The 20,232-nt window shown below is 37.6% G+C and overlaps 1 protein-coding gene and 1 long non-coding RNA gene across 3 annotated transcripts in view; one reads left to right on the top strand and one right to left on the bottom strand.

Moving 5' to 3' along the window:
- The window catches only part of LOC123595020, a 70,548-nt gene extending 53,799 nt beyond the window's left edge, over window positions 1–16,749 (bottom strand). Inside the window, exon 1 of the long non-coding RNA XR_006710985.1 lies at window positions 16,394–16,749. This is a non-coding gene — a long non-coding RNA (uncharacterized LOC123595020). The remainder of the gene's footprint in view (window positions 1–16,393) is intronic.
- Window positions 16,750–16,762: 13 nt separating this feature from the next.
- ZDHHC15 (zinc finger DHHC-type palmitoyltransferase 15) overlaps window positions 16,763–20,232 on the top strand; it is a 204,356-nt gene continuing 200,886 nt past the window's right edge. For both annotated transcript variants that reach the window (XR_006710984.1, XM_045472156.1), the window contains exon 1: window positions 16,763–17,123. Coding sequence is in view for 1 of the 2 variants with exons in the window: in XM_045472156.1 (XP_045328112.1) it covers window positions 16,988–17,123 (136 nt within the window). In the remaining variant the exon portion in view is untranslated. The remainder of the gene's footprint in view (window positions 17,124–20,232) is intronic.

Below are 20,232 nucleotides of genomic sequence, written 5' to 3'. Positions count from 1 at the left end.
GCCTTTTTTCTCAAGTTCATCTATAGTATAAGAAACAGAATGGTGGCCCTTCTTCATGGCCCTGCCACATAAGCTGACTGCCATGGCAAGAGATCTTACTACCCCAGAAAGTGATTTCATTTTGACTTATTAGTATTGGTGGGTGTGGCCAGAAAGATTGCAAAAGAGAGATATTAAGTTCTTCACCTTGCAGGACTAGACTGTAGAAAAATACAGTATTGGAAGTAAATACTTCCAAGTCCCCGCGAATAATCTATCAAGCCACTCTACCTGCCTCCATTCCTCCAGGACTGGTGGACCTTCAGAGGAACACAACTGTGAATAATTGTCCTAGATAGTAGGTTTTAAGGGACTGTGCTAAATGTAAATCATTGTGTGGTGAGTACTTGAGCCACTTCCAATTATAAATGTTAGAAGAATGGGGTTTAAGAACAGGGCAGCAGTAGAGTATAAATGGTTAAGAGTGTGGGTGATGACACAATGGCTCATATACCTAATATACATATAACTCTTAAGAATTGAGGAAAAAATAATAGAAAAAGAGATCTGACACGTGGTTATCAGAGGTGGAAGGTAGGGAGAGGAGGAATTGGAGGAAGGTAATCAAAAGGTACAAATTTCCAGTTATAAGATAAATAAGTACTAGGAATATACTATACAACATGATGACTATAGTTAACACTGCTGAATGATATATAGAAAAGTTGTTAAAATTAGAGTAAATCCTAAGAGTTCTCATTACAAGGAGAAAATTGTTTTTCTTTTTTTTCTTTCTTTTCTTTATATTGTAACTGTATGAGATTATGGATGTCAGCTGAAACTATTGCAATCATTTCACAATATATGTAAATCAAACCTTCATGCTCTATGTCTTAAACTTATACAGTGAGGCATGTCAATTATTTCTCAGTAAAACTGGAAAAAAATAAGTGAACAATACCAGCCTCCCAAAAAGACCAAAACCCAAGAGAAAAATGGGGAAAGTATGTGAATAGACAATTCACATAAAAGATCTAAAAATGGCCCTTAAACATATGAAAAGTTTTCAAACTCACTCAAAATTAAAGAAATACAAAGTAAAAATACACAGACACCATTTCTCACATATCAGACTGGCAAGAATATGATAATGAATTCTGTTGGTGAGACTGAGGGAATAGGCACTGATGGTCAGAAGGCAAACTGCTACAACTCTTCTGGTGGTAAATCTGACAAGTCTAAAAATCTACATATATCCTTATTTTTTAATTTCAGTTTTATTGATATGTAATTCATATTCTATATAACTCACCTATTTAAAATGTACAATTCAATGTTTTTTTTAGTAAATTCACAACATTGTATAACCATACCACAATCAATTTTAGAACATTTTCATCATCCCAAAAAGAACCCCCATACACATTAGCAGTCACTCCTCATTTCCCCTCCTACCACTCCCCACCCCTAGCCCTAGGCAATCACTAATATCTCCTTCTTGTCTGTAAATAGCAAAGAGGCATATATGAGGATATAAGATTGAACATTCACAGAAATCATGGGGAGAACGCTGAAGTTGCCCAGGTTGTGAAATTGAGGATTCAAGATATATTTACCTAAATTCCCAAGGAAAAGTAAACTCACAGTGATAACTGTATTAAAAGTGAACAACACCATTGATTTAGACCTAGTATAGCACTATCACTACTAAGTCAAACTTGCTTTCAAAATCCTGAAGAAGGAGTTTTTGAATAATGTTGAGCCAAGGTATTCACATGATTCCAAGGAAAATTTCATAAGTTCTACACTGAGATGCCCTCTAGTTAATCAAGGAATCAAGCAGTTCCTGGGGTTTCTGGATATTATTGGCTTAATCAGATCCATCCATTTGCCCTGGCAAACTCATCTTCCTCTAATTCTCAAAAAAGGCTAGTTGTGGATAAAGGCAGCTACCCAATGTGAGGAAAAAAACACATGGATACACTACCTTGAAGGATCCCCAAATTTCATGGAGGTCTAATCTACCCATCACAATTTAGAGCAGTAAATACCAGAAAAACTGTCTATGCCTATTGGGGAAGGCAGACTTTATTTTACAGACACTTTTCCTTTTCCTATGACCCTTGAGTCAAAACAGCCCACAAACACCAGAGAGGTGGCAGAGGAATGCTGTCCTGGAAGATTATACGGCCTGTGAATATCCTGATATCAATGTCAGTAGTAGCACAGCAGATGGGTACTGTGCAAAAAAGAGTTAATATAGCAGACCTGAGACTGCTACTCTTAGAAAAAGCCTGCTTATAAGTTTGATCCTTGGCTAGCATCTGGTAACTTAGGTTTTGAAGTATTTCCAGTCAACAATTAGGTGATTAGGGTGGCTCACTGTGCCTAGACTACTTGTGCAAGCAATGTAGTTTAATTCTAAACACCTGCTTTCCTTCTGGGAATCTGGAGTTTGGGTATGTGCTAAAAAGAGAATACTTATGTGATTAGTCCCCAGTAAAAATCTTGGGCACTTAGTCTCTAATGGGTATTTATAGTAGATACTATTTAACATACTTTGCAGGGTTTTTTTTTTTTTTTTATGGGAGAAGAGTGCACTATGTGTGACTCCTCATAGGAAGAAAAGAGCATAAGGAAGCCCACACAGAGATTTATCCAGATTCCACCTGTGTCTTTTTCCTTTATGGTCTAGCTGTGTATCCTTAATGTATTATTATAATAAATCTTAACTACAAATAAAACCATATATTGAGTCCTGTGAGCCTTTCTATCAAACTGCCAAACCTGGGGATAGTTTTGAGGATCTCTGACATATGATGCTTATTCACCTAGCCACTCACAGATAACCCCAATCAATGGTCAAAGAGTGTTCTAAGTCTTGAGGGAAGTGGCCTCTCCTTCAGGTGTGTGGTTCTTCTACAGTACGCTAAAGGGCCACCACAACCCATTTGAAACTCTGAATATGTATAGTAAGTGAAAAATTAATTCAAGCAACAAATATTTATTAAGTACTAACTATATGCCAGGCACTGTGGTCTCAGACTAAGGACAAGCCTTGAAAGCCCCAAATCATTACTATATCCTATCTTGACCATGAAACTCTTCATGCAGTGTGATTTTATTGGACTTCAACATGGAGCTTTCTCCTTCCTAAGGTTTTAATACTATATTGGATGTAACAGACATTATCATTATGATGGTATGTTTTATCTACTTTCCTGGACTCTCACAACTACTACAATCTAATGAAGATCAGAACACATATAAATTAACAGAAACTGAATAAACAATAGAAAAGATCAGCAAAAAATAACAAAAATAAGAATTGAATTTTTATTTTGGGATGAGCACTGGGTGTTGTATGGAAACCAATTTGACAATAAATTTCATATAATAAAAAAATAAATAAAAAAAGTAAACACAGTATTTACCCAAGTGAAAAAAAAAAAAGAATTGAATTTTTGAAAAGATAAGCAAAACTGACAAATTTGTAGCTACACTAAGAAGAGAGACTTAAATAAAATTGTAAATGAATGATACATTGCAACTGATACCAAGAAATAAGAAGGATCATAAAAGATTACTATGAACAGTTACATGCCAACAAATTGGACCTAGTAGAAATGGATAGATTCCTAGACAATACAACCTACCAAGACTGAATCACAGAGAAATAGAAAATTTGAATAAACCAGTAATGAGTAAGGATTTTGAATCAGTAATCAAAAATCTGTCAACAAAGAAAAGTCCAGAGCCAGGTAGCCCCACTGGTAGATTCTATCATACATTTAAAAAGAACAAATGCTAATTGCTTTCAAAGTCTTCTCCAAAAATTGAACAGGAGGAAATGCTTCCAACTCATTTTATAAGGCCAGCATTACCCTGAAACCAAGGCCAAAAGAGGACACTAAAAGAAAAGAAAACTACAGGCCAATATTCTTGATGAACATGGATGCAAAAGCCCTTAGCAAAATACTAGCAAACCAAATTCAACAGCATTTAAAAAGCATCATATACTATAACCAAATGAGATTATTGGGATGCAAGGATGTTTAATGTGTGCAATTAAAAAATGTGATACACCACATTAACAGAATAAAAAATAAAAACCATATGACCATCTCAATAGACATTTGACAAAATTCAACATGTTTTCATGATAAAAAACTTTCAATAAATAAGGTATAGCAAAAAGTTCTTAGACATAATAAAGGCCATATGACAAGCCCACACCTAACATCATATTCAATGGTGAAAATCTGAAAGCTTCTCCTTTAAGAAACACAACAATGATGCTCACTTTCACCACTTCTCTGAAAAATAGTAAAGTCCTAACCAGAGCAACTAGGCAAGAAAAGGAAATAAAAGACATCCAAAGGAAGAAGTAAAATCGCCATTGTTGGCAGATTACATAGTCTTATGTAGAGAAAATTCTAAAGACTCCACCAAAAACCAAGAACAAAGAAATGAATTTAGTAAAGTTGCAGGATACAAATTCAACATACAAAAATCAGTTGCATCTCTCTATGCTAATAATTAACTATCTGAAAGGGAAGTTAAGAAAACAATCTGATTTACAATAGCATCAAAAAGAAAAGATGCTTAGAAATAAATTTAACAGAGGAAATGAAAGATCTATATACTGAAAACTGTAGGATATTGTTGAAAGAAATTGGAGGAGACACAAATAATGGTAGGATATCCAGTGGTCATGAGTTGGGAGACTTACTACTGTTAAAATGTGCATAGTATGAACATTTTGGTATAGTATAGATTAAATGCAATCTATCAAAATGCAAGTGGCAATTTTCATTAAAATGGAAAAAATAAAAAAAATCATATGAAACCATAAGAGACTCTAGATAGCCAAAGGTATCTTGAACAAGAAGAACATACTGGAGGCATCACACTTCCTGGTTTCAAATTCTATCAAAAAGCTCTGTAATCAAAACAGTATGGTACTGGCATAAAAACAGATACATAGTCCAGTGTAACAGAATAGAGAGTCCAGAAATAAACCCACACATATATAGTCTACAAATATTTGACAAGGGTGCTAAGAATGCACAATGGGAAAAAGATAGTCTCTTTAATAAATGGCACTGGGAAATCTGGATATCCACATGCAAAAGACTAAATGTGGGCCCTTATCTTACATCTTACACAAAAATCAACTCAAGATAGATTAAAGACATAAATGTACAATCTTAAACTGTTAAACTCCTAGAAGAAAATATAAGGAAAATGGTCCTAGACATTGGTCTTGTAATGAATTTCTGGATATAACACCAAAAGCAAATGCAACAAAGGCAAAAAATAAACATGTGGAATCATATCAAACTAAAAAGCTCTTGCAAGCAAAGAAAACAACAAAATGAAGCAGCAACCCACAGAATGGGAGTAAAAATACTCACAAATAATACTTCTGATAAGGGATTAGGGTCCAAAATATGTAAGGAATTTATATAATTAATTCAATAGCAAAAAAAAAAATTAAGAAATGGACAAAGGACCTAAATAGTAATTTTTCCAAGGAAGACATACAAAAGGCCAACAGGTATAAGAAAATGTGCTCAACATCAAGGAAATCAATCATCAAAGAAATTTAAATTAAAACCACATTGGGCTATCATCTCACATATGTTACAGTAGCTAATATAAAAAAGAAAAGATAACAAGTGTTTCATTTATCTATCCCCACCAGCAACCACCAGTTTATTCTCTATATTTATGAGACTATTACTCTTTTTGTTATTGTTTGTTCTTTTGGTTTTAGATTCCACATGTAACTGAAATCATATGGTATTTGTCTTTCTGACATTCCAATATTGTAATAATAACTTTATATGGTGACACATGGTAACTGCACTTATGATGATGAACATTTCATAATGAATGTAACTATCAAATCACTATGTTGTACACCTGAACTAATAAAATATTATATACCAACCATAGTTCAATTACAAATAATGTTTTTTTCATTTAAAAAAGATAAATGCTGGCAAGAGGGTAGAGAAAAGGGAATGTTTGTGCACTGTTGGTGGGGATGTAAATAGGTAGAGCCATTACAGAAAACAGTATGAAGATTCCTCAAAAAATTAACAGTATAACTACCATGTGATCCATAAATCACACTTTTTAATTATTTTTTTATTATTTTTCTTTATTATGAAATTTATTGTCAAATTGGTTTCCATACAACACCCAGTACTCATCCCAACAGGTGCCCTCACCAATCACCCATCAACCATCACCCACTTTCCCCTCACCTACCACCCAACAACCCTCAGTTTATTCTCAGTTTTTAAGAGTCCCTTATGGTTTGCCTCCTTCCCTCTCTAACCTTTTTTTCCTTCCCCTCCCCCATGGTCTTCTGTTACGGTTCTCAGGATCCACATAAAAGTGAAAACATACGGTAACTGTCTTTCTCTGTAGGACTTATTTCACTTAGCATCACACTCTCCAGTTCCATCCACGTTGCTACAAAAGGCCATATTTCATTCTTTCTCATTGTCACGTAGTATTCCATTGTGTATATAAACCACAAGTTCTTTATCCACTCATCAGTTGATGGACATTTAGGCTCTTTCCATAATTTGGCTATTGTTGAAAGTGCTGCTATAAACATTGGGGTACAAGTAAAAAAAAAAAAAACATTGGGGTACAAGTGCCCCTATGCATCAGCACTCCTATATCCCTTGGGTAAATACCTAGCAGTGCTGTTGCTGGGTCATAGGGTAGATTTATTTTTAATTTTTTGAGGAACCTCCACACTGTTTTCCAGAGTGGCTGCACCAGTTTGCATTCCCACCGACAGTGCAAGAGGGTTCCCGTTTCTCCACATCCTCGCCAGCATCTATAGTCTCTTGATTTGTTCACTTTAGCCACTCTGACTGGTGTGAGGTGGTATCTGAGTGTGGTTCTGATTTGTATTTCCCTCATGAGAAGTGACGTTGAGCATCTTTTCATGTGTTGGTTGGCCATCTGGATGCCTTCTTTAGAGAAGTGTCTATTCATGTTTTCTGTCCATTTCCACACTGGATTATTTGTTTTTCAGGTGTGGAGTTTGGTGAGCTCTTTATAGATTTTGGATACTATCCCTTTGTCCGATATGTCATTTGCAAATATCTTTTCCCATTCTGTTGGTTGCCTTTTAGTTTTGTTGATTGTTTCCTTTGCAGTGCAGAAGCTTTTTATCTTCATGAGGTCCCAATAGTTCATTTTTGCTTTTAATTCTCTTGCCTTTGGAGATGTGTCAAGTAAGAAATTTCTGCGGCTGAGGTCAGAGAGGTTTTTTCCTGATTTCTCCTCTAGGGTTTTGATGGTTTCCTGTCTCACATTCAGGTCCTTCATCTATTTTGAGTTTATTTTTGTGAATGGTGTAAGAAAGCGGTGTAGTTTCATTGTTCTGCATGTTGCTGTCCAGTTCTCCCAGCACCATTTGTGAAAAAGACTGTCTTTTTTTCCATTGTATATTCTTTCCTGCTTTGTCAAAGATTAGTTGGCAATACTTTTGTGGGTCCAGTTCTGGAGTCTCTATTCTATTCCATTGGTCTATGTGTCTGTTTTTGCAGAAATCACACTTTTTATATACATCCAAAGGAAAGGAAACTTGTGCCTCAAAGAGATATCCAGGGATGCCTGGGTGGCTCAGTCAGTTGAGCATCCGACTCTTGATCTTGACATAGGTCATTATCCCAGGTTGTGGGATCAAGTCCCATCTAGGGCTCCATACTCTCTCCTCTGCCCCTCTCCCATTCTCATGCTGTCTCTCTCTAAAGTAAAAAAAGAGAGATATCTAAACTCGTATGTTCATTGCCACATTACTGACAGTCTTCAACATATGGAAACTACCTGTTATCCATCGATGAATGAATGAATACAAAAATATAATGGAATATTTTTCAACCATGAAAACAAAGAAATCCTGCCATTTGCAACAACATGGTTGTATCTTTAGGACATTAGCAAAGTGAAACAAGCCAGGCACATTAAACAAATACTGTATAATCTCACTTACATGTAGAATAAAAAAGGTGAATTCATAGAAGTAGAGAGTAGAAAGGTGGTTGCCATGGGCTGAGGTTGTGAGGAAGGAATAAGGAGATGCTGGTGAAAGGGTACAAACAATGTTATAAGATGAATAACTTACGGGGATCTACTGTACAACATGACTATAGTTAACAATACTGTATTATATACTTCAAATTTGCTAAAAGTGTAGATCTTAAGTGTTATCACCATAAACACAAACACACAAAATGGTAAATACAATGAGATATCACCTCACACCTGTAAGACTGGCAATTAAGAAGACAAGAGATAAGTTATGGACAGGATGTCAAGAAAAAGGAACATTTATGTACTGTTGGTGGGATTTTAAACTGGTTCAGCCACTAACAACAGTATGGAGGTCCTTCAAAAAATTAAAAAATAGAACTACCATGCACTCCAGCAATCCCACTTTTGGGTATATAACCAAAGGAAATGAAAATAGTTTACCAAAGAGACATATGCACTCTTATGTTTGTTGCAGCATTATTCATAATACCCAAGATATGAAAACAACCTAAGTGCCTGTCAATAAATGAAGAGATAAAGACTGGATTATCCTATGAGAAAAAGAAGTCCTGCCATTTGTAAAAACATGGATGGACCTTGAGGACATTATGTTATATGAGATTAATCAGACAAAAAGAAAAATACTATATCTCATATGTGGAATTCAAAAAACTAAAATCGGGGTGCCTGGGTGGCTCAGTCAGTTAAGCGTCTGACTTCGGGTCAGGTTATGATCTCATGGTTCGTGGGTTCTGTGCTGACAGCTCAGAGCTGGAGCCTGTTTTGGTTTCTGTGTCTCCCTCTCTCTCTGTCCCTCCCCCACTAGCACTCTGTCTCTCTGTCTCTCTCTCAAAAATAAACATTAAAAAAACTAAAATTATAAAAGCAGAGAGTAAAATGCAGCTAGAAGATAAATAGGTCCTGGAAACCAAACACAGAAGACAGTGATTATAGATGACAAAACTGTATTATAAATATTAAACTTGCTAAGATAATAGATATTAATCACTCCCACCACTAGAAGAAATTATAATTATGTGATAGGATAGAGGTGTTAGCAATGGCAATCATATTGCAATTGGAATGTATCAAATCAATGTTATACACCTTCAGAGTACAGGAAGATGTCAATGGAGTAGGAGGACCCTAGGCTCACCTTGTACCACAAAAACAACTAGATAACTATCAAATCATCCTAAATATCCCAGAAATTATCTTAAAGACTGACAGAACAAACATCACAACTAAAGGGAGAAAAGAGGCCATATCAAAGAAGGTCATTCAGCAAGTGCAGAGACATGCTTTACGGGATCAATAGATCTGGGGGCTGTGGAGGGAAGTGAGCCATGGTCACAGAGAAGGGCAAGAGAGAGAGGAGCACACAGGAGAATGAACAAGGAGAACATTTCCCCAAGGTCATTGGCCTGGAAATTAAGAGAGGCTAAATTTCATGCATTCTACAACCAGCAGGGCTTATAGCCTGGAGTTTTAAAGGTCAGGAGGCTTGGCTGTGACAGAGCCCTGAGAGCACTAGTCTGCTCCCGGAGAGAATGGAGGAAAACACCTGGGGGTAGATGGCATATAAATAGCAATTTGAAAAACACCTGGTACACACTGGGGGGAGATTATTTGCTCCTCTTAGAGTGCTTCACAGGGAGGCAGCATTCATGGAGATGGCTCTCTGGGAAGAAAAGAATGGCTGGTGACATTTCTCTCTCTCTCCACTCAGCATAAACACATATCCACATGCAGGAAGCAACCCAGCATCAACACTGACTGCCTAACTTGCTTACACCAAGCCCCACCCTGCTGCATTCTAGCTGGACTGCCCTTCTCAGCCAGCTTGTCTTAGTCCCAGTGCAACAGGACCCTCCCCCAGAAGATAGTACAAAACCCTACCCACACCACATCTCTCAACCAGATAGTTCTGCAGAGCATCAGTTCTTGTGGAAGTGGTGTTGGGTCTCATTTCATGAGCAGACCAGAGCACATCGAGTTAAAACTTGCCACTTTCAGGTCAGGGACCAAACACTGCACACAGAAAGCAAGGAGACCCTCTCCAGACCATTGGCCTGAAGGATAGAGCAGAGAAAACACAATAGCAGAGTGAAAGGAGCACACACCAGAGACCCTCCCTAAAGCATAGGCCCTCACACTATATGACCTCTTCTTCATAGGGCCATTACTTTCAGGAGCAGGAGACATAACAATTTCTATGCTGTCTACTCCCAGGTGTTTGCCTCCATTCTCTCCGGGAGCAGAGTAGTGCTCTCAGCGTTTATCTAACACTGGCAGATACTTAGACAAAATGCCAAGACAGAGGAATTTATTCCAAATGAAAAAACAAGGGGCACCTGGGTGGCTCAGGTGGTTCAGCATCCAGCTTTGGCTCAGGTCATTATCTCACAGTTCATGAGTATGGGCCTTGCATCGGGCTCTGTGCTGACAGCTCACAGTCTCGAGCCTGCTTTGGATTCTGTGTCTCCCTCTCTCTCTGACCCTCCTCCACTCATTCTCTCTCTCTCTCTCTCTCTCTCTCTCTCTCTCTCAAAAACAAATAAACATTAAAAAATTTTAAAGACAAATGAAAGAATAAGATAAGGCCATGGTAGAGATATAAGTGTAACAGATATAAGTAACATGCCTGAAGGGGAATTTAAAGCAACAATCATAAGGATATTCCCTGGGCTTCAGACAACAATATAAGGCATTAGTGAGACCATCACCATGGGGATAAAAGAGCCCTCTCCATGAATGCTGCCTTCCCTGCAAGAAATATTAAAGGGGACTCTTTTGGGTGGAAAGACCAAAAGTGACAAAGGCAAGAAAAGATCAGAGAAAATATCCAGAAACAATGACAAAACAAATAATAAAGTGTCAATAAAACATATCTATCAGTAATTACTTAGAATGTAAATGGACTTTATAAACACTCCAATTAAAAGACATAGGGTATCAGAGTGGATAAAAAACAAGACTCATCTATATGCTGCCTACAAAAGACTCATTGTAGACCTAGAGACACCTGCAGGTTGACAAGAAGGAGATGGGGAAACATTTATCACACAAATGGATACCAAAAGAAAGCTGGAAGCAATACTTATATAAGACAAACTAGATTTTAAAACAGACTGTAAAAAGAGAAAAAGAGAGGCACTATACACTCATAAAGGGGAGAATCTAAAATTAAGATATAACAATTGTAAATATTTATACAACCAACATGGGAGCCCCCAAATTTATAAAACAATAACAAACATAAAGGAACTCATTGATTATATAGTAATAAAAAAGAATTATAAAGTAATAATAAAGGAATTTAACACCCCACTTACATCAATGGACAGATAATCTAAAAAGAAAATAAACAAGAAAAAATGGTTTGAATGACACCCTGGATCAAATGGTCTTAACATATATATTCAGGACATTCTAGACTAAAACAGGAGAATGCACATTCTTTCCAAGTGCACATGGAACATTCTCCAAAATAGATCACATATTACCTCACAAATCAGGTTTCAACAAATACAAAAAGAATGAAGTCTTATCATGCACCTTATGTGACTACAGCACTATGAAACTGGAAGTCAACCACAAGAAAAAAATTGGCAATACTACAAATACATGGAGGTTAACCAACATGCTACTAAACAATGAATGGGACAACCAGGAAATAAAGAAGAAACAAAAAAAAATACCTGGAAAAATATGAAAATGAAAACACAATGGCCCAAATCTTTGGGATGGAGCAAAAGCAGTCCCTAGAGGGAAGTAATAGCAATATAGGCCTAATTCAGGAAGCAAGAAAAATCTCAAATAAACAACCAAAACAAAGCTTAAAGCCAGCAGAAGGAAGGAAGTAATAAAGATTAGAGCAGAAATAAATGATATAAAAAGACAACAACAACATAACAGATCAATGAATCCAGGAGCTGAACCTTTGAAAAATTAATAAAATTGATAAACCTCCAGCCAGACATTTAAAAATGCAAAGAGAAGGGATCCAAATAAACAAAATCACAAATGAGAGAGGAGAAAGAACAATCAACATCACAGAAATACAAACAATTATAAGAGAGAATATTATGAAAAACTACATGCCAACAATTTGGACAACATGGAAAAAATGGACAAATTCCTAGAAACATATAAACTACCAAAACTAAAACAGGAAGAAATAGAAAACTTGAACGGATTGATAACCAGCAAAGAAATTGAATCAGTAATCACAAACTCCCTACAAACAAAAGGCCAAGACCGGATTGTTTCACAGGCAAATTCTACCAAATGTTCAAAGAAAAGTTAATACCTATTCTTCTCAAACTATTCCAAAAAAAAATAGAAAAGTAAGGAAAAATTCCAAATTCATTGTATGAGGCCAGCATTACCCTCACTCCAAAACCAGATGGAGACACTACTAAAAAGATAACTACAGGCCAATATCCCTGAAGAACATGGATGCAAAAACTCTCAATAAAATACTATCAAAGCCAACCCAACAACACATTTAAAAAATCATTCACGGGGCGCCTGGGTGGCGCAGTCGGTTAAGCGTCCGACTTCAGCCAGGTCACGATCTCACGGTCCGTGAGTTCTAGCCCCATGTCGGGCTCTGGGCTGATGGCTCAGAGCCTGAAGCCTGTTTCCGATTCTGTGTCTCCCTCTCTCTCTGCCCCTCCCCCGTTCATGCTCTGTCTCTCTCTGTCCCAATAAATAAACGTTGAAAAAAATTTTTTTTAAAAATCATTCACTACTATCCAGTGGGATTTATTCCTAGGATGATAGTGTGGTTCAATATTTTCAAATCAACATGATACACCACATTAATAAAAGAAAGGAGAAAAAACATGATTATTTCCATAGATGTATTAAAGGATTTGACAAAGTACAATATCCATTCATGAGGAAAACCCTCAACAAAGTAGGTTAAGAGGGAACACACCTCAACATACTAAAGGCCATTTATGAAAAACCCACAGCTCACATCATACTCAATGGGGAACAACTGAGAGCTTTTCCTTCACAGTCAGGAAGAAGACAGGGATGTCCACTCCTACCACTGTTATATGACAGAGTACTGGAAATCCTAAGCACAGCAATCAGGAAACAAAAAGAAACAAAAGGCATCCAAATAAGCAAGGAAGCAGTCAAATTGTCACTCTATGCAGACGACGTGATACTCTATATAGAAAACCTGAAAGATTACATCAACAACTGTTAGAACTCATACATGAATTCAGTAAAATAGCAGGATACAAAATCAACATACAGAAATCTGCTGCATTTCTATATACCAATAATGAAGCAGCAGAAAGAGAAATTACAGAATTGATCCCATTTACAATTGTACAAAAACAATCAGATACCTAGGAATACATCTAACAAAAGAGGTGAAAGACCTACATCCTGAAAACTAGAAAACAGTGATGAAGGAAGTTGAAGATGACACAAAGAAATGGAAAAACATCCCATGCTCATGGATTAGAAGAACAAAAATTGTTAAAATGTGTATACTACTCAAAACAATCTACACACTTAATGCAATCCTATCAAAATACCACCAGCATTTTTCACAGAGCTAGAACAAACAATCCAAATAGTGGATAGTCCAAACAAAGGAATCCAATAGTGAAAGCAATTTTGAAAAAGAAAAACAAAACTGGAGGTATTACAATTCCAAATTTCAAGTTATATTATGATACTAATCAAAATGGTATTCTACTGGCACAAAAATAGATACATAGATCAATAGAACAGAATAACAAACCCAGAAATGAACCTACAACATTATGGTCAGCTAATCTTCAACAAAGCAGAAAAGAATATCCAATGGTAAAAAGACAGTCTCTTCAAAGGGTGTTGGAAAACTGGACAGCAACATGCGAAAGAATGAAATTGGACTACTTTCTTATACCATACAAAAAAATAAATTCAAAATGGATTAAAGACCTAAATGTGAGACAGGAAACCATAAAAATCCTAGAGGAGAACACAGGCAGTAACTTCTTTGACATTGGCTGTATCAACTTCTTTCTAGATATATCTCCTAAGGCAAGGGAAACAAAAGCAAAAATAAACTATCGGGACTTCATCAAAATAAAAAGCTTCTGTATAGCAAAGAAAACTTCAACCACAAGGACTCAAAACTAAAAGGCAACCTATAGAATGGGGGAATATATGTGTAATGACATATCTGATAAAGGATAAGTATCCAAAATATGTAAAGAACTTACATAACGCCCCAAAAAATGAAAAATCCAATTAAAAATTGGGCAGAATACATGAATAGACATTTTTCAAAAAAAAAGACATACAGATGACCAACAGACACATGAAAGATGCTCAACATCACTGATCATCAGGGAAATGCAAATAAAAACTACATGGGATATCACTTCACACTTGTCAGAATTGCTAAAATCAACAACACAAGAAACAGGTGTTGGTGAGTCTATGGAGAAAGGGGAACTCTCTTGCCTTCCTGGTGTGAATGCCAACTGGTACAGCCATTCTGGAAAACAGTATGGAGGTTCCTCAAAAAGTTAAAAATAGAAATACTCTAAGATACAGCAACTGTACTACTAGGTATTTACTGAAAGGGTATAAAAATACAGATTTGAAGGGACACATGCACCCTCATGTTTATAAAAGCATTATCAACAATAACCAAATTATGGAAAGATCCCAAGTGTCCATTGATAGATGAGTAAAGAAGTGGCATATATATACTATGGAATATTACTCAGACATAACAAGAACGAAATCTTGCCATTTGCAACGATATGAATGGAACTAGAGGGTGTTATGCAAAGGAAAATAAGTCCATCAGAAAATGACAAATACCCTACAATTTCACTCATATGTGGAATTTAAGAAACAAACAAGCAAAGGAAAAAAGAGAGAGTGAGGCAAACCAAGAAACAGACTTTTAACTATAGAGAACAAACTGACGGTTACCCATTGGACAAGGAAATTGATTAAATAGGTGATGGGGACTAAGGAGTGCACTTGTTGTGATGAGCACCAGGTGTTACATGGAAGTGTTGAATCACTATATTCTATACTTAAAACTAATATCACATTGTATGTTAACTAACTGGATTTTAAACAAAAACTTTAAAAATGTACACCTTAAATTTATACAATGTTGTATGTAAAATATATCTCAATAAAAATATTTGTCAAAAAATGGTAACTATGTGAGATAATAGAAGTGTTAATTAGCTTGATTGCCATAACCATTTCATAATGTATATACCTATCAAATGATCACATTATATACCTTAAATATATACAATTTTTATCTGCCAATGATATCTCAGTAATGCTGGAAAAAAATTAAGTATCTGTGTCTGAAACTTAGGACTCAAATAATTAATTGGGCTACTAAAATAAATGTTGCAAGTGAAATAAGTCTGTGTTTCATTGCATCATTAATTTAGTAATATCAACCATGAAGTTAACTTAATCTAAAAAGAACAAAAGCTGTTAACGCTTCAGGAATTACTGCATACATAACTATGAATAAAGAACAAAGCACAACTCTGTTGAAATCCTTGTTTCCAATACAGAATTTGAATAAAACGTGAGTCATAGCAAAATCACAAGTTTCTCCATGTCATAGACATTTAGGAATCATTAAACAGTGAGTTTCAAAACCATAAATGTCAGTATCTTACTATACTTCCATTATTGTACTTGTGTCATTGAACACCTATTCCCCTGACGAGAACATGAGCTTCATGGGGACAGGCTTCCTGTTTCAGTGTTCTTTTTATACCAAAGTTGACCTAACACAAAGCAATCATTCCAAAAACATTTGTTGAATTAAATTATCTCCTAATTGGTCCGCTTCCAGGCCACTCTCCTCTCCCAAATCCTGCTAGTTCTTTTAGAAAAATCTCTGATAATGTCATTCCATTGTCTCAAAACCTTTAATGACCGTTCATAGTAATCTGTTTTACAAGATTACGTCCACACACCCTGATGGGGCATATAAAGACCTTCACACTGTTCCCTCAGCCTATATTCCCAGTCTCAGTCCCTGCCTCTCCTCTTCACACCATATTAGTTGTTCCTTGAACACTTTTGGATTTTTATTACTCTATGCCTTTGCCGACTCTGTTTCCTCTGTCTGAAAGATCCGTCCCCTCTCCTCTGCCTAGCAAACATTTATTAAAGCTCAGTTTAAACATTATTACCTTTGTATCTTTCCCTGACCCCTCACAGAATTAACGTCTCCTTCTTTGTTTTTCTGTACCAATATGTTTATTTATTCCGAAAATGGACGAAGGGGTAAGGGAAGAAGAGAAGGAAGGGGGGAGCGTTCTGTGAACGGACTTACCTAAGCAGTGATTGCAGCACTACGCGTTAAGCACATTGTTGAAGCAGCAGTGGGAGGATGGGGTTGGATAACCTTTAAGTCTTAAGATGCTGTGGCTGGTATCTTTCGCACTGCGTGTATGTGTTGACGGGGGAAACAAAGAGAGACAGAAAAACATAAAGATCAGAAAGGAGATGAGGGGAGGACGCAGTGCAGTTAGAGCACATGGGCAGACCCAAATTTCTTCCGCTTTATTGTTTTGCAGAGGTCTAGGTCTGCATCTAGAGCTGTATATAGCTAGGGGGTGGAAAAAGAGGAAAGGGGAGGGACTGCATTTCCTCAGAACTTGCCTAGCCTCGACTGCTCGACTGCCAGGCGGATCACCTTCCGCTCCAGGGTTGTCAGTTCCTCCTTGCCGTGACTCATGCCTATTGTGCCAGGCAGGGAGCACTCTGCCCTGCAGCCTTACAGGTGGTATCGACCGGCTCGGGGAGACAGTTCCCGCCAGGCTACGCAGTGGAGCGCCGCACAGCGCGCCTTCCCTCCTCCTAGCTGCCAGCCCAGCAGTTCCAACCCAGCACCAGCAGGCCTGCTTGGTCGATCTTCGATCCAAAGATGAGGCGCGGCTGGAAGATGGCTCTGTCCTGGGGGCTGCGGTGCTGCCGCCGAGTACTTTCCTGGGTGCCTGTGCTTGTTATCGTCCTCGTTGTGCTTTGGTCCTACTATGCCTATGTCTTTGAACTCTGCCTAGGTAAGTGGAGCTGGGCACCTAAGGTGGGGAAATTATACTTCAGCTTGTCTGTCGTACCCTTCACACTGGTGTCCCCTTCCCCTGTGTTCTTATCCCTCACACTGCGGGATTTTTTTTGTTTGTTTGTTTAGGGGAGCGTGCTGTTTGTTTTTAGCTCTCTGGAGACCTCCTCGTCTTCAACCTCTAGCTTCCCACAATATTTCTTGCACCTTCCCACGAGGGTCCTACCGTGTCGCCATCGCTTCTTACCTAGGGTTTCTTACGTTATTCCCTAGCCTTACTCACAAGAATGTACTGGCTCTTTCCACTAGAGCCCCCGTTTCTCATACAGGACAACTGCTTGTGCCTAGTGTTCTCATTCCGGGGGGCTCCTACCCTACAGAATTGAGGAAACAACACACCCCATCTCGGTAAACTGCTTACACTATGAATCCTACCAATACATACAACTAGGAGCCCCACATTTTCACACTCCTTTCTACTAGGAATCCCAAAATATTTCCTGTACTCTCTTATAAGCTCTCTTTTTTCCAACACTGGAATTCATCCTTTTTCTGTGATCCTCTCACACTGGCTGAAGTACCTCACATCTTCTCCCACTTAGGGCCCCACCATATGCCTTGTTTTATTCCACTGGGTGTCCCGTTTTCACACAGTGAAAATGGGCCCTTTATTCTCTTTCCCTATGGGCTTTACCGTTTTATCATCTTCTCCAATAGAATGGGAGTCCTACAATATATCTTGCCCTGTCCCCTCATTTAGAGCCCCTGATTTTATCACACTGGGGTTCCCCTTATTCTTCTGCTTTCCTCCTTTGAGGAGCATTCACTACTTTCCATTAGGGTTCCCATATTATTTTCTGACCCTTCATACTAGGCACCCTGCTTTTGTCACAATATGGTCATGCCTTGTCCACTCTCTTCTCACAGTAGTGTCCTTTTTACCCTCCCACAAGGTTTTCCACAAACCCCTTCAAAGGGCCACTACTTTTCTTTTGTTTTAAAGTTTATTTATTTATTCTGATAGAGATAGGGAGTGGGGGAGGGGTTGAGAGAGAGGGAGAGAGAGAATCCTAAGCAGGCTCTGCACGGTCAATGCAGAGCCCCACGTGGGGCTCCAACTCACAAACTGTGGGATCATGACCTGAGCTGAAATCCGGAGTTCAAGGCTTAACCAACTGAGCCACTCAGGCACCCCCCAAGGGCTGCTACTTTTCTAATGATAATCCTGCCTTGTTATATTTTTTGAAACCTACTCCCCACCTGCTGCAGTCTTCTTTCGTTGATAGCCCTACATTTTGTCATCCTCTTTCTCTAGGGTTTTATTATTATTATTATTTTATCTTACTTCCGTGTAGGGTTCCTTGTCCCCTGTCTTCTCAACCTAGGAAAACACCATCCTTTCCCACTGGGATTTGTAATATTTCCTTCTCAGTCCAATGAGAGCCTCATTTCTTGTCCCGTCTCATTAGACCACCCCTTTTGTAAATCTAGAGAGTCCTCTTGTACCCTATCCTGTCACATTAGGGAGCATTTCATTCCCTTTTTAGCTATCAAATGGTCCCCACAGCATATTTTATGCTTTCAAGCTCAGAATTACATATTTCCAGACACAAACCCCAACATCCTAACCTGTATGTTCCCAAATTGTATTACCCAAGTCACCTATCCTTATCCCTAATGATTTTATAGTGTTCTTATCAATTCACAATGGAGTTTTCATATTATATTCTGTCTCCTAACAACAGAGCTTCTGTTTTTCTTAGAGTGAGATCTCCCCTTGCCTCTGTCCTCTCACATTGAAGAATTTCCTTCTCTTCTCAAAGGAGATTCACTAATAGTTATTGTCACTTCAGTATGAGAAATCCCACTTCTAGAACCTTTAAACTTATGTCCTGCAATCCCTAATCATTCAGTGTGAGGATCCAGCATACTTCTAATCCCTTCACACTAGGACTCTTATTTGTCCCATTGATCATCCACTCACTGCCAAGTCCTTTCAAGATTCCTTTATTTATACCAGATTCTTAAAGATGGGGTGCTGATTTGTTCAACCCCAGGACCTGACCCTACTTACAACTTCCTTCCTTACATACCTGACAAAGCAATAGTGTATTCCAGGTAGATGGGGATTAAGTAGGGACCCAAGAGATAACTCTGTTTCCCAATATAGAACTTTCTTCTAATTAACTGTGCATGCGAGCTTGAATTTTTCACTTCTTCTTCCTAGATTTATTATGGAAAATGTAGAGAGATGTTAAGAATAAATTCAATTAGTTGCCTTTATAAATGCAAGTTTAGGCTGTTTTTCATTTTATCTCAACCTTTCTCTCAACAATAAACCTCAGCTTTATGAAGTAGTATTAAGTGGGCTGTGCAATGATTGGGAAGTTTTTCTATTCTCAGACTATTTGCCATTTTGCTTTCTTGAATGATTGATTGAAGGGTTAAAAGTTCAACTCCAGAGGCACCTGGGTAGCTCAGTCACTTGAGCCTCCAACGCTTGATTTTGGCTCAGGTCATGATCTCACAGTTCATGTGATTGAGTCCTATGTTGGGCTCTGTGCTGACAGTGTGGAGCCTGCTTGGGATTCTCTCTCTCTCTCTGCCCCTCCCCTGCTCACAGGATCATGTTCTGTCTCTCTCAAAATAAATATATAAACTTAAAAAAAGTGCAGCTCCGTTATTATACTATGGACTTTGCTCCTAAGATCAATGCCTAGTTGTTGTAAATAAATATTGTTAAATATATTTTGGAATTTTGCAGTACTGACTTACATGAGCTTTGCCAAGCAATCATTTTAAAAATTAATAATGATAATGGCTAACATTTACATAGTGCTTAATCTGTTTTAGGCAATATTCTAAGTACTGTAGATATATTAACTGTCTATATTAAATCAGTTAATCCTCACAATAACCATACAAAGGAGGTACCCTTATTGTCCCCATTTTACAGATGTGCAAACTGAGGCAAAGACCAAGTTACAATTAGTGAAAATAATCAAAGGTAACTTAGAGCTTATTTACTTTGTTTAATTTAGCATATTTGCAGAGCACTTGTTATATGCACTGTTTTAAAAGACACACATACACACAAATTAATCCTC

Source organism: Leopardus geoffroyi, chromosome X (assembly GCF_018350155.1).
Source record: "Leopardus geoffroyi isolate Oge1 chromosome X, O.geoffroyi_Oge1_pat1.0, whole genome shotgun sequence".
NCBI classification, from domain to species: Eukaryota; Metazoa; Chordata; class Mammalia; order Carnivora; family Felidae; genus Leopardus; species Leopardus geoffroyi.
This window is presented reverse-complemented; position numbering and strand designations above follow the sequence as displayed.